Source organism: Bubalus bubalis, chromosome 11 (genome assembly GCF_019923935.1).
Source record: "Bubalus bubalis isolate 160015118507 breed Murrah chromosome 11, NDDB_SH_1, whole genome shotgun sequence".
In the NCBI taxonomy this organism is placed as follows: domain Eukaryota; kingdom Metazoa; phylum Chordata; class Mammalia; order Artiodactyla; family Bovidae; genus Bubalus; species Bubalus bubalis.
This window is the reverse complement of record NC_059167.1, coordinates 91,401,064-91,417,161: the sequence shown is the minus strand read 5'-3', so window position 1 is coordinate 91,417,161 and position 16,098 is coordinate 91,401,064. Positions and strand designations below refer to the sequence as shown.

Below are 16,098 nucleotides of genomic sequence, written 5' to 3'. Positions count from 1 at the left end.
TGTAATCACAGTGTTTTAGAAAATACCCTTAAGTGCTTCTCATTATCCAATGTTCATTTGTCCTTCAGATTTAATCTGTGTGCGGGATTAAAACTGGGTTACTTTTACCTAGAAGACAACAATCTAAGTAAAGCGGTTATGGCATAAGCAGTATAAATGAACTTTTCAATCTTTTTTGAGGTATAATGGCACAACAGTTTTAATACAACCACCAATATTCACAAAATAATTTTAATACTTTGTGCCTGAGCTAGCAGCATCTTGCACTGTGACATTCCTATACATACATAAGCATTTTATCCAAGTACAAATGTTAAAAGCAGAGTAACTTAAGCAATTGTCTATACAAAGGTAAATAGACACTGTAGGTTATTTTTTTCTTGAATCATTTTTGCTGCATAGTAAATTGCAATTACATGTCAGTATAATGTTACTGATCTATAGAATACACTTTGAACTGTGAGGTATGGCAACTCCCTATGAGAGAGAGCTAACATGTAAACCTGAATATTTTGAGTGATTTTTTTTTTTTTTTTAGCTGCCATGGATGGGTAAGACAAAAAAAATCCAGCATTCAAAGACCCTAGCAACTTATTCTTCTAATAAATAAAAAATAAAATAAAATCTTTTAGTAATTTTCAGCTATTCCTATCATTTTCTTATTGGAGCACTGATGAATGGACAAAAATATTGAGGTGAAGCTAAGTCTGTTATGGAATTATGGATTAAACAGTTATTTGAAAAAAAAAATCCGCCAGGTAACTGCTCATTTACTTTACATCAAGTTGAGATTTTGATATATCTCTCTATATATGCATCCCAACTTTATAATTCAAGATTGCAGTTAAATACTTCTAAATTCACTTAAATTACCATGGTAATAAGACAATTAGAAACCTTATATTTTCTTTAAAAGGACATGCTTAACATTTTCTGACATTACTTCTAAACTCAGATGAAGCACAAAATCCTCCCAAAACAAATATACTGCTCTGAAAGTTAAGTGGTTGAAAGTTGGTAGCAAAAGCTATCATGGTTTAACATTTCCACCACAGAGTAATACAAATAAACAAAGGTAACTGCTCTTTATACATCTGATATGAAATTAACACAGACCAATGGACTGAAATTACAAGGTAAGAATACTGCCATTCTAGTTGAATATTTTCAATATTTAAGTTTCATACTTTCAAAATGGACAATAAAGCAGTTTTCCTATGTTCTGATGTGATATCATTTTAAATTCTGTGCCCAGATTAATATTTAATGCTTATAATTGGGTGCTGAGTCACTCATATATTATTCAAATATTCTATAAAATAAATCATGATTGGTTAAATGTACTATAATTAGCTATCACAAAACATTAAAGGAAATAGAGGAATTATAGAAACGGAACCAAATAAAAAGAATAGGAAGAGCTACCAGAAGAACCAGTTGAACACTGGATGGAAGAACATACTCAAAACAAACTTGCAGTGTTCTTATATGAGAAAAAAGTTAAACTTTTTGTCCATATTAATTTGTACTCAAGAAAATGAAGTCCCCTTTTCTAGTGTCTGTGAGTCTTTACAGTGCTGGGCAGGCACTTTAGTGACAACATAAAAATTACAGTGATTAAAAGTGGAAAATTACCAAATATAATTCAATAACCAAACCTGTATCCTTGGCCAGACTATTAGAGAAGATATGTATATTTTAAGAAATTAATTTAGAAAATCTTAACTGTCTCATTTTTAAAATCTAAATGGACTATTATGAAGATTCTTTTAAGCAGTTTTTGTGGAAGGAGCATCAGAGATTATTAGTTTGCAAAAGAGATCTTTGCTGACCTACCCAATAGTAATCTATATACAGGGAAGCTGTGTTATCTGGCACTTTACCAACTGGAATTTCTGAACACTCAATGCAAATCTTGACTATACTAGACCACCACACCCAATGATATAACACACCAATCATACAACAGAATACAAGACCTCAAGGGACTGACAATATGCTGTTTTCAGGGTGGTAAAATAGGGGAAGGGAAGAGGAATCAGAAGAAAACCACCTGGGTCAACAGAATTAACGCTTAATTAACAAAGCAGTTTTGATTCACTTCCACTCTCCTGTTACACTGGATAAAAAAACTTACTGTATTATTTCACCTTAGGGAGGAAAGCAAAGTAGGTAAGTTGGTATAATAGGTTACTTTATGTGGTACCTCTTGGTACCAAAGGAAGGTATGGAAATCACTCTCATCAGTAAAGCACCTCAAGAGAGGACTGAGAAAAATGAAATACAAAGGAGTTTCATTCGTGCTACCCTAAATCATCAACTATAAAAAGTTAAAACACTCCTCTCCTCCCCAACATCATACTTAAAATAGTAAAAATGTTTTTTTAAGAACAATTTTTATATGTATAAATAAAAACATGGAGAACCTAGGATCCATAAAGTGACTTTGCTAATGCAAATTATGGGGGAAATTTGGATTAACTCAATGTAAAGAAAGAACTGATTACAACACTAATTTGTATACACTGAAGTCTTCCACAATCACTTTTCTACAAAAAATGCATCCTCAAAGAAAAGTTACTGTCTGAGCCAGAACAATCTCACAGAATCATTAAGACAACATAAAATGAAGGAGTAAAATGTTCCATATTCCAAATAATTTACTCAGGTTTCTTCAAGCCTTAAGACTTTCAGTTTAAATTAATTTATGGTTAAAAAAAATTATAGAAAAATGTTCAAAACTTTTCACTGTTCTACATACTAATTTAGAGGTCATAAGGATTTACTTATTTTTTCTAATGAAGCAAGGCACTTTTCTTTTTGGGGCTTTGTTTAGGAAAAATAGTGCTACATTGGTTTATTATATTTAGAACCATTTTGGACAAAGAAAAAATGGGCTACATGACTCCGAAAAGAAGAAACAGAACATTTGGCTTTTAAGAACGCTAAAGGAAAGTCACTTGAAAGTTTAAGACTCTCCTTGTATTTGTGAACATCTGGTATTACAAAGCAAACATTTTCCTTTGTTCATTAAACTTTTTCTTTCTACAGAATAAAATTAGGAAGGTAATAGGAAAGGAAGCAATACTTGGATCATGTTAAAATAAGGACAGTTGGCTGTCATGATTTAAAGATTATTAATAAGGGATCAAGAAGTTTAAAAAATTAAAAGATAAACTATTGAATTATACTAAAAAAGAAATGTGGCAGATTCCTACATTTGTTAATGTTTCTGTAAGAGGCTCCATCATAAAATTGAACTGTAAAATTATTTTTAAAATGTAATATGTAGAACATAAAATGAATTTTTAGCAAACTTTAGGAAATTCTTTTGTTATAAATTACCCAGATTTTATAAACAAATCCCCCCTAACTTGCATTTTGTTTAAAGTAACAACTTTATATCATACAAATAAATTTCAAGTATGAAAAGTGCATTATTGCAATAATACCTCTTTGCAAGTCCAAAATTCTTGGTTTATAATAAAACTGTAAAGAATTAAAAAAAAAAAAAAAAAAAAGTAAAACCATCAGTGCCATCTATTGCAGAAGTCCAACATCTTAAAATGTTGCTCAACAAGTCGCAGAGAAACACGCCTGGAAGCAACATATAATTGAAAAGAAACTACTTGTGTTTTTACCATCTTACATTATTACTGTCTGTAGTATTTTTCTCCTCAAATAGAAATTCACATCCTCTATAATGCTGCTCTTGAATCAGCCATTCTGCGCAGCTGCCACTTGCATGTTTCCAAAATCATCATCTTCTTCATGTGTTCTCTTCAAACTGCCTAAAAGTTATTGCATGAACACAACATATGGTATAATGGGAACTTAAATAAATTCATTCATTAGAATTACAGCTAGGAAAGGCTTCATTTTTCATGAAGTGTTATCATATATATATATGACAATGAAAATTTCATGACTGAATTTTTAGTAAACCTTTGTACTGATAAAATACTTTTGTTACAAATAACCCAAAGAACTTTATATCTTCGTGACATCGTCCCTCTTAATAATTATTAAGGTATTTTATATAATGAACATTAATTTTTAAAATAATGGTTCATAAATGTTTGGTTACCATTTTCTAGGCATCCATCATAAACATGTGACTCTGAACATATTACTTATGAACTTCATATAACTTTATGAAGTTATAATTTGTATAATTTTATTTTGTAGATGTAATTATCCTTTTGCTTTCACAGATGCTGTCAAAAATGTTTTTCCAGTGAAACTGATTGTTATCAACAAGTGTAGAATTGGAAGGAAGGCATGTAGCAGATAAGAGAATTTATCTACTCCTCATATCACAGTCTGCTAGTACAGGAATTTCCCACACAGAGTATGTGTGGGATTGTATATGCCCAACAATCATAATCAAGAAATTTGAGTCTCAATGGAGGAAAACTTTAGGGAACAACTGAACTGGTAAAGGGTTTGCTGTGTTATCTGCCAAATAATTACATCACCATAAACTTATGCCCTAAAAGTTGTGCTAAATCATGGTTAATGTTAGTCCAGAGGGTGGATTGGATTCCGAAGGGAAACTAGTATTTCACTACAAGATTAATAAGAAAAGAACAGAAATATAGTACTGATGGAATAAAGAAGAAAATATGCTAGTCATTAAAATAAGTCTAAATGTGTGCATACATGCTAAGTCGCTTCAGTTGTGTCCAATCTTTGTGACACTATAGACTGCAGCCCACCAGGCTCCTCTGTCCATGGGATTCTCCAGGCAGTAATACCGGAGCAGGTTGCCATGCCCTCCTCCAGGGGAATCTTCCTGACCCAGGGATTGAACTTGTGTCTCTTATGTCTCCTGCATTGGCAGTTAGGCTCTTTACCATTAGCACCACCTGGAAAGCCTTAAGTCTAAATACAGCTGTTATAACAGATTCAGATGCAGTGCTACATCTGCATTCTACTAAAGGAGGTTGAGAGACAGCTAACTAATTCAAGGCAGAAAGTGAGGAGGTACAGATGAAGTTCTATGGCAGAATAACTAGAAGTTAGAGGAAGAATAAGTTAATCATCATGTTTTCTTGAGGCAACGACATTTGAACCAAGTTTTTATGGAGAGACTGGATGTGATGCTTTCTAGGTGGAGAATAGAAGATACAAGGGAAACCATTAGTAGCTCAGTTTTCTGCAGTACATATATAGAGGTACAGTGAGAGATACAAATAAAGATCAAAAGGGCCTTTAATTACTATCTGTGATGTGTTTGCTTCAGTAAAAAATTAAGCCAATGAAGACTTTTATACAAGAAGAAAACCACTATTAGAATTATCTTTCATGAAAATATGTCTGGCCACAATGTATGGAACATTTAGGATGGGAGGCCAATACAGACCTGAACTATACTGAGATTAAAGGTACTATAAAAAGAAAGAATTTTTGTTACTGAAGAAACAGACCCTCCCATTTTGGAAAATGATTACATAGAAGTTGCAAACTAAAGAGTCAATGACAAGTAGGAAGTTAAGCTTGAAGTGTGGTTACATAGTTTCATCACTAAGGAGGTACAATATAGTGCTGGACTTGTGGATGAGATCACCAGTGTTCAATTTCTAGATCCAACACTAACCAGGTATGTAATCTATTTTTCCTAACTTAAAAGGCTGTTGGTGCAAATAAGACTGAAAGGAACTCTGGGAGACAAAAATAATAAACTAATAAATTCCATGAATGCTCTAATAAAAAGAAAGGAGACAAAAAAGGGTAGCAAGGTCTTGGAGAGAAATGTAAAAGTTAAAAGATTTTGAGAGCATGCCTGGATCATTAAATGGGGGAGGAAACATTCTAAAATAGGGAAGAAAAAAGGACAGATATTTATGGCAAGAGAGAAACTGAGTCACCCTGCTTTCACTTATTAGCCACCTTTTATTTTCAATAAGATCACCTAAGTGTATTTAGGGCCTCCAGTACCAGACCCCTCTTATTATTTTAATCTTTCCAACACAGTTATACTACTTAATTGTGAAGAAGGGAATGACAACTCACTCCAATATTCCAGACTGGAGAATTCCACGGACAGAGGAGCCTGGTGGGCTACAGTCCATGGGGTCACAAAGAGTTGGACACCACTGAGCAACTGACACTTTCACTTTAAACTACTTAAAGATTTAAAGCTCAACAAAATGGAAATCTGATCTTCCAACCAGCATGTTCTACTTAACTAGTGGCATACACACAGAAGCTCAGTATAATATATAATTAATTATAAAATTAAAATTTGAAATTATTTTAATTCAATAGCCCATCCAAAAGTTTCTAAACAATTTAAATTGCTCAGTGTAACTTGCTAATGAGTGACAGATGCATCTTCTCTTCTACTTTTCATATCATCTATCTCCCCAAATTTCTCCAAAATGAAAAAATCCTTACCTGTGGAGCCAGAATGAACAGATAACGACCTTTCTATCTGAAGTGGTGACATCATCTGTATTGTTAATTTTGCTAGGTAGATGGCTTCATATTCCTAGAAAAGATTTTAATTAACTTGAGTATACATTTAACTTGAGTATACAATTAACTTGAGTATACATTTAAATTCTTGGATACCCAAAACAAAATGAAATTTAAAAAGTGGTTAATGCATGCATTACTGGTATTCTTAGTTTATACTGAAAACTCCAGTGCCATATGGCTGTAAGAGAAATGCTTAAAATTCTTATAATTTCATATATACTGATGAGACTATAAATCAAATCAAGCCAATAGCCTGCACTAGGGTATCACACACTGAACTAGCAATCAGAACATATTCCCTGCCACTGGGGCAGATCTCTGACTTAAGAAGAAAATGAAATAAAATATTAAAAAATCAGACTAATACAAAGTACTTAATGGATTCATGTATATTCAGTTCAGTCACTCATTCATGTCTGACTCTTTGTGACCCCACTGAGCGCACCCTGTCCATCACCAACTCCTGGAGCTTGCTCAAACTCATTGAGTTGGTGGTGCCATCCAACCATCTCATCCTCTGTTGTCCCCTTCTCCTCCCACCTTCAATCTTCAAGCATATATCTGGTTCAAGTATATACCTGGTTCTAATTTCTTAAAATCAATAGTTCTCGACTTCCAGTTAAAGATGAAATAATAAAGGCATTCATGTACCTTCTTTCCTTAAAGGGAAGAGATAGAACAAGATATATAGAGAACTCCTGATTTGATGAAACTATAAAACATCGATAACCCTGAATATGAGAAAGAAGAGTAAGGAAAAAAGAACAGTGCCTACCTTTATGACAGAAGAAAGAATTATAATTAGGAAGAGGCCTCAAGAGGACTTTTGGAATTCTGAAAAATGTTCAATTTCATTATCTGGATGGTAGTTACATGGATGTTTGTTTACACTTTATGTACTTACGTATGTGTATTATATTTCACAATAACATTAAAAAAATGGAACCAGACTAAGCTATGCACAGAAAATACCTGGCTGCATATATCAAACAAAGTGGGTGCTTAGAGTTCTCCAAAAAAGGTGGCAGACCTAAGACAAATCTTAGAAGCCCCTGCATAGTATGAAGTATGTGTGGGTCTATCAAGGAAAATGTGAACATCCACACCTGACATTTTTGCAAGAAGCAAGCCTGGTGGAGGAGAAACTGTTGCCAAGCATCTGCTAATCTTGGTCAGCTAAAAGTAAAAACTAAATCACTAATTCTCAGGCTGACTATACCTGAGGATCACCTGAAAAGTCTTAAAACTAATATATATATACTCAGCTTACCCCTCTCCTTGGCTGCCCCCTGCCAGTGATTCTCATTTAATGGTATGGGTCAAGTTCCCCAGGTGACTCCATTGTGCATGTAGTAGTTATGAACCTAAACAAGAAAAACCTGTGACAGCGGGGCTCTTTTTTTTTCTCCACTCACTGAGTAGATTCATACTACTGGAAAAAACTGTTGGTGAGAAAGTCTTCCAAAACAACTGGGAAAATTTAAGCTGCCTATATTTCCCAATCTCTCCCCAAAACTTTATTATTGGGAAAATGGCTTATCTAAGAAGAACGTCTCCAGTTCGAAGATGACCAATAATCAAAAAGGAACCAATATAAGTCTTATGTAAAGGTGTTTCTAAGGGGAAAAAAGCAACATTATAACCAAAGTCCATATATGAAGAAAACTGCATGAAAATTACACGAGGCAGGTGAAAATTGTGAATAATTCTCCATAAAATCAATGAGATACGGCATTTCTGAAACAAGTTCAAAGAAGAGATAAAAGGACTCATGGAAGAAATGTAACAATGAAAGAGATGACGTAACTCTTAGAGCTCAATAGAAAAATAGAAAAAAGAAAATAAACCACAGAAATAATGACTGTAAGAGAATCAACAAAGAGGAGAACGGACCATACCATGCAATTCTAGCACATTAATGTACCTCTTTCTCCTGGATTGTTCCCAACAGCACATAAATATGCCCTTTTCTACCATATTAGAAAACAAACAAAACGCCCCTCTTAATTCCAATTTCCCCTCCAACTACTGTTTTTCTGTTTTACCCTTTTAATTCCTGGAAATATCTATTCTGGCTGTTCACATTCCTCTCTTCCCATTATGCTTATACTCCCCATTCCACAAAAACTTGTTTGTCAAGGGCACTGATCATGTCGTGCTCCTACCCAATGTCAGTTCTCAGCCCTTACTTAACCTATTATCAACCTCTGAAACAAAGGATCATCTCCTACTCTTAAAATGCCTTCTTCACTTGACTTCCCAAGCACCAGACCATCCTGGTTTTCTTCCCAACTCATTGGTCACTTTTTTCAGCCTCCTCTGCTGATTCCCCATCTCCCCAATCTCTACATGTTGGGAGTACATTAAGTTTCTGTTTTTGAAGTCCTTTTCTACCCACACTCCCTTGTCTGGTGATCTCACTCAGTTTTAAAGCTTTCAATAGCATCCATATACCGAAAACCCCTATATATAAGGTTCTTTCTCATGAACTCCAGGCTTATGTGCAGACCTGCCCACTATCTAATAGCTCTCTTAACCTTAACATGACCAAAAACGTCTCGATTTTATTCCCTTCAAATTTCATGCAGTTTCTCCTATACAAGTAAGCAACAGTTCCTCTTCCAGTTGTTCAGACTAAAAGGCTTAGAATCATCCCAGTCTCTCTTCTCCAATCCAACAGCAAATTCTGTAAGCTATACTGTCAAGTAAATCCAGAATCTGATCTCTTTTCATCAACAATCACCTTTGTCTAAATCCGTATTCTCTCCTAACTCCCATCACTCCATAGCCTTATAATTCATGTACTTGCTTCTGCCCTAACCCCAACAACCCTTACAGTATATATACATGGTATACTACATTTAACACAGATGACCCAGTTTATTCCTTTACTTAAAAGTCAAAGGCCTTATTTATAATGGCCTATAAATGCCTATCACGTGGCCCCTTACCTCCCAGGTTTAATCTATTATTACTATTCATTTGCTCACTCTGTTGCAGCTATACTGACCTCCTCACACTTCTTGAAAATACTATGCATACTCCCATCTCAAGGCACTTGCACATATTCCCTCTATCTAGAATGCTTTCCCCCAAGTACCGAAATAGCTCATTCTCTTAATTTCTTCAGGTCTATGGTCAAATAACATTTTTGCAATAAGGCCTTTTCTTATCACCTTTCAAAAATGCAATTAATGTCTCACTTCTTTATATGACCTTAACGGCTCTCTTATTTTCCTGTGACCTATTACCATATGATCTACTACTTTTGTGTTGTTGTAGTTTAGTCATTCCGTCATGTCTGACTCTTTGTGACCCAGTGGACTGAAGCCCACCAGGCTCCTCTGTTCATGGGATTTCTCTGGCAAGGATACTGCCATTTCCTTCTCCATGACCTACTATATTTTAGTTTGCTGCTGCTAAGTTGCTTCAGTCACGTCCGACTCTGTGCGACCCCATAGACGGCAGCCCACCAGGTTGGTTTACTGTCTAATTCATTAAAATAAGTTTTATGAAGTCAGGGATTTCTGTCTGTTTTGTTCTCTGCTTTACTGCCACTGCTAACACAATGTCAAATAAACATCTGATGAAACAACAAAGCATGGGAAAGGAAAGAAAAGCTTGCCAAAAATCAAGTCAAAAGACAAAAAAACAAAGTTGAAAATAAACACAGAGAAAATGGTAGATATGGAAGGAAAAAGAAAACAATATAAAATATGTCTCTGGGAGAAAAAAGTCAAGTGAAAAAGAACAACAATAGCCAAATACGTATTAGAAGAAAACTTTCTGTAATAAGGGAAGATGTGACTCTCTAAGTGGTAAGGGCATATTATGACTAAAAGGAAATTAATATAGAACAATCAAAAAGATATACTTAATAAAGCATCCTATGCTCATCCAGAAAACACCTCCTCCCTCCAATCAAGTCTTCTAAGAGGGAAGAATTTTAAAAATTAGGCTCCCTTCAGACTTCTCTAGGACAATTATTCAATGTTAGGTCTGTGTAGAAACTCCTAAGAGAAAAAGTATTAAAATTTTTTTAATCTAGCAAAGTGCCATTCAAACATAAACACAACAGAGCTTCCCTGGTGGTCCAGTGATTAAGACTCCATACTTCCACTGCAGACAGCATGGGTTTGATCCCTGGTCAGGCAACGAAGATCCCACATGCCATGCAGTGTGGCCAAAACAAACATAAGAGCAACAGAAAAACATTTTCCAAAATGCTAGGACTTAAGTTTCCAAGAACTCTTCTTGAAAATAATGTTCAAACTCCAGGAGTTGAATAAGGAAGCTAAAATCCTACTTAAATATAGAACTCAGCATGAACAATGAGAAAATGTGGTTATAGCATAGAATGCAAATATTATAATTTGTAACAATGTAGAAAAAGTAAAATCCAGGAAATGTAACAGGACATAGTTTAAGTGGATGATCCTATATTGCTAAGTAAAAAGAAGGTACCATATTTAAATATTTTTAAAAGTGTAAGCGGTATCTCCTAGAACTAAGATTAGTATCAACAAAATAGGTTGTGGAGGGGAAGGAGGAAAGTAGAGGTATATAAATTTTTATCTTTTATACTGGAAATCCGTTGATAGTTATTTAAATGTGATAACTCAAGGAACATATGTATATACTATAAAGTTAGACTGTGCCCATGAAGTAAACAACTTATAAATTTAAAAGAATCAAAAGAATACCAACAAAAAATTCATCAATTTATAGTGAAAAGTTCAAAAAAGATGTATTTTAAGAGAAAGCATGATATGAAAATAAAATGACAGACAAAAGTGTATGTCATTTTTAGTACAAATAAGTGGGATAAATTCACCTATTAAAGAAAAATATGAGTAACAAATCAAAATAAAAAAATCCAGCCATAGGGCACATACAAGAAATGCATGTAAAACAAAGTGATTTAGAAAGGTGGAAAGAAAAGCAATGAAGAAACTCACAAGACAAATGCAAACAAAAAAGGATCACAATATTAAGGTTAATTTCAAAGTAAAATAACTGGACAATAAACATATAACTACAATGAAGATTTAACTTGAATTTTATCTACCAAATAATGCAGCACTAAAATTGGCAAAGAAACTAGAGGAATTAAAGAAGTAAACAGAAACAGAATAAAGCGAGTTTCAGTTCACCTCTAAGCCCCCAAAAGATGAAGTGAACAAATACAATGTACCCTCTGTATCCATGAATGCAGAACCCACAGATACACAGAACTGACTGTACTATGCCATTTTACATAAGATTTGGAATCCATGGTGAGGGAGTAGAGGGGGGTGTGTGGCCCTGGAACCAATTCCTCACAGATATAGAAGGACGACTGCAGACTGAATTTTATGCCCTGAAAACAGAGAATATATCTTCTTTTCCAATAATCATAATAACAACTGTTTATTACACCACAAAGAAAACATTTAAAATTTAGTTATATGATTTATGAAAAAAAACTCTCAAACGTGAAGTAAAAAATAAAATCAAAAGTGAAATGACAGAATATCAAGTTATAACAAGAATAAAAACGTTACATAGCAAAATTTATGTAGGATACGTAGAATCAGTTCAGTTCAGTTCAGTCACTCAGTCGTGTCCGACTCTTTGCGACCCCATGAATCGCAGCACGCCAGGCCTCCCTGTCCATCACCAACTCCTGGAGTCCACCCAAACCCATGTCCATCGAGTCGGTGATGCCATCCAGCCATCTCATCCTCTGTTGTTCCCTTCTCCTCCTGCCCCCAATCCCTCCCAGCATCAGAGTCTTTTCCAATGAGTCATATGGCTCAAGAAATGCTAAGAGGATAATTTACAGTCTTGAATTCTTATAGCTCAAGACCCGAGTTTGACCCCTGGGTTGGGAGGATCTCCTGGAGAAGGGAATGGCTACCCACTCCAGTATTCTTGTCTGGAGAATCCCAAGAACAGAGGGATATATAGTCCATGGGGTCGCAAAGAGTCAGAGATGACTGAGCGACTAAGCATGCAACTGAGAAAATCCACAAAAGAATAACAGCAGCAGCAGCAAAAACAACAAAAACCCAAGGAAAGCACAAAGCAAGAAGAAATTCAAATACAGAAAAATTATATAAACTAACCAGATAAAGGGGAAAAAGAAAGCACTGATATACAAAATTAGAAAAAAAGAATGAAAAAAATAACCAAAGAAATTAGAAGATATCAAAAAATGCAAAACATTATTTTCCTCAATTTTATCTCAAATCCAATGAAATTATATAGAAGATTATGAAACCATCCAAAGTGACCTAAACAGTCTAAGAAAATCAGACCTAGCCATTAACCAAATGAAGAAAGCTGTCCAAGAATTGGTTCACCCTCAAAATATATGAATGAATGAAATAATGAATAACTGAATTAAATTGAAAAAATCAAGGTCCAGTGATTTCACAGGTACTATATATCAAACATTAAGAAGCAGGTAACTCCAATCTAATTTACATTGTTCTAGAGCACATAAAGAGAAAGCAAGTTTTCATTTTAAAAATGAGAAAACCGTGACAGACACTCTAACCAGAAGATGGTAGTATAGAAAAAAAAATTACAAACCAGTATCACTTATTCAACTAATTCCAAAATCTTAAAAAAAAAAAAACAAAATTTGACAAACAGAATCTAGCAACACATTAATGGAATATAGTCTACCATAGTAAAGTGAGATTCATTTGTGAATCAAAATGATTCAAAATTAACAAGTCTAGCATCAGATCAGATCAGATCAGTCGCTCAGTCGCATCCGACTCTTTTCGACCCCATGAATCGCAGCACTCCAGGCCTCCCTGTCCATCACCAACTCCCGGAGTTCACCGAGACTCATGTCCATCGAGTCAGTGATGCAATCCAGCCATCTCATCCTCCATCGTCCCCTTCTTCTCTTGCCCCCAATCCCTCCCAGCATCAGAGTCTTTTCCAATGAGTCAACTTTTCACATGAGGTGGCCAAAGTACTGGAGTTTCAGCTTTAGCATCATTTCTTCCAAAGAAATCCCAGGGCTAATCCTCAGAATGGACTGGTTGGATCTCCTTGCAGTCCAAGGGACTCTCAAGAGTCTTCTCCAACACCACAGTTCAAAAGCATCAATTCTTCGGTGCTCAGCCTTCTTCACAGTCCAACTCTCACATCCATACATGACCACAGGAAAAACCATAGCCTTGACTAGACGGACCTTTGTTGGCAAAGTAATGTCTCTGCTTTTCAATATGCTATCTAGGTCGGTCATAACTTTCCTTCCAAGGAGTAAGCGTCTTTTAATTTCATGGCTGCAGTCACCATCTGCAGTGATTTTGGAGCCCAGAAAAATAAAGTCTGACACTGTTTCCACTGTTTCCCCATCTATGGCCCATGAAGTGATGGGACCGGATGCCATGATCTTCGTTTTCTGAATGTTGAGCTTTAAGCCAACTTTTTCACTCTCCACTCTCACTTTCATCAAGAGGCTTTTTAGTTCCTCTTCACTTTCTGCCATAAGGGTGGTGTCATCTGCGTATCGGAGGTTATCGATATTTCTCCCGGCAATCTTGATTCCAGCTTGTGTTTCTTCCACTCCAGCGTTTCTCATGATGTACTCTGCATAGAAGTTAAATAAGCAGGGTGACAATATACAGCCTTGATGTACTCCTTTTCCTATTTGGAACCAGTCTGTTGTTCCATGTCCAGTTCTAACTGTTGCTTCCTGACCTGCATACAAATTTCTCAAGAGGCAGATCAGGTGGTCTGGTATTCCCATCTCTTGAAGAATTTTCCACAGTTTATTGTGATCCACACAGTCAAAGGCTTTGGCATAGTCAATAAAGCAGAAATAGATGTTTTTCTGGAACTCTCTTGCTTTTCCCATGATCCAGCGGATGTTGGCAATTTGATCTCTGGTTTCTCTGCCTTTTCTAAAACCAGCTTGAACATCAGGAAGTTCACGGTTCACATATTGCTGAAGCCTGGCTTGGAGAATTTTGAGCATTACTTTACTAGCGTGTGAGATGAGTGCAATTGTGCAGTAGTTTGAGCATTCTTTGGCATTGCCTTTCTTTGGGATTGGAATGAAAACTGACCTTTTCCAGTCCCGTGGCCACTGCTGAGTTTTCCAAATTTGCTGGCATATTGAGTGCAGCACTTTCACAGCATCATCTTTCAGGATTTGGAATAGTTCAACTGGAATTCCATCACCTCCACTAGCTTTGTTCGTAGTGATGCTTTCTAAGGCCCACTTGACTTCACATTCCAGGATGTCTGGCTCTAGGTCAGTGATCACACCATCGTGATTATCTGGGTCGTGAAGATCTTTTTTCTACAGTTCTTCTGTGTATTCTTGCCATCTTCTTAACATCTTCTGCTTCTGTTAGGTCCATACCATTCCTGTCCTTTATCGAGCCCATCTTTGCATGAAATGTTCCTTTGGTATCTCTGATTTTCTTGAAGAGATCTCTAGTCTTTCCCATTCTGTTGTTTTCCTCTATTTCTTTGCATTGATCATTGAAGAAGGCTTTCTTATCTCTTCCTGCTATTCTTTGGAACTCTGCATTCAAATGTTTATATCTTTCCTTTTCTCCTTTGCTTTTTGCTTCTCTTCTTTTCACAGCTATTTGTAAGGCCTCCCCAGACAGCCATTTTGCTTTTTTGCATTTCTTTTCCATGGGGATGGTCTTGATCCCTGTCTCCTGTACAATGTCACGAACCTCATTCCATAGTTCATCAGGCACTCTATCTATCAGATCTAGGCCCTTAAATCTATTTCTCACTTCCACTGTATAATTATAAGGGATTTGATTTAGGTCATACCTGAATGGTCTAAGTCTAGCATTATGTGATTTAATTCACCATATTAATGACTTAAAGGAGTGAAACTAGAGTCATTTCATAAAAAAATGTTTTAAGTTAAAAATCAGTATCTATTCCTGATAAAAAAAACCTTTTAAATATGCACAAGCAAATACTCACTGAAACACACACACACAGTGCAATAATAAAAGCAATGAAATTGAAATCAAGAATAAAGTAAGTATGAATATCACACCACTATTACTTATCCAATTGTTCTGATAAAATGACCATCAAGTGAGAAAGAAAAAAAATTAGAAAAGAGGCAAAATTATTATGATTTGAAGATGAAAATGTAGGATAATCAACTGGAAAATTCTTTAGATTTGTTCCTAGAGTTTAGTAAGGTTGCCAATTGAAAACATAAACAGCTTTCCTATAAAAAAAATAAGCAATTAGAAAACATACTAGAAAGAAATTTGAAAAAACAATTTTAATTATAATGGAATAAAAGAAAATAGCTAGGAATAAATTTCATAAGAAAAACATATATTTTATACAAAGAAAACTTTAAAACACTAAAGGACACAGAAATTGACTTGAATAAATGGAACATACTCCTAGAAACATACTCTTTGAAAAATTTAAAGGTGTCTATTCTTTCTGCACCCTTTCTAGTAAAGTTCACACCACAAAATATGTGTTAAGAACGTGCCAGGAAAATTTCGGAAAGAACATTAATGAGGAAATCTTGATTAAATGACTTAATATAAGTAATACAGACTACTTACAAATATTATAGCATTTAAAACTTTGATACAAATGCAGCAATAAGCA

General features: G+C 35.1%; 1 protein-coding gene across 3 annotated transcripts in view; it reads right to left on the bottom strand.

Annotated features, from left to right (window-relative positions):
* Window positions 1-171: 171 nt before the first annotated feature.
* STYX (serine/threonine/tyrosine interacting protein) overlaps window positions 172-16,098 on the bottom strand; it is a 51,320-nt gene continuing 35,393 nt past the window's right edge. For all 3 annotated transcript variants that reach the window (XM_006053986.3, XM_006053985.3, XM_044925437.2), the window contains 2 exons: window positions 6,400-6,493; window positions 172-3,791 (listed from right to left, as the gene is read on the bottom strand). In XM_006053986.3, coding sequence (XP_006054048.1) covers window positions 3,718-3,791; window positions 6,400-6,493 — 168 coding nt within the window. In that variant the 3' untranslated portion in view covers window positions 172-3,717. The remainder of the gene's footprint in view (window positions 3,792-6,399; window positions 6,494-16,098) is intronic.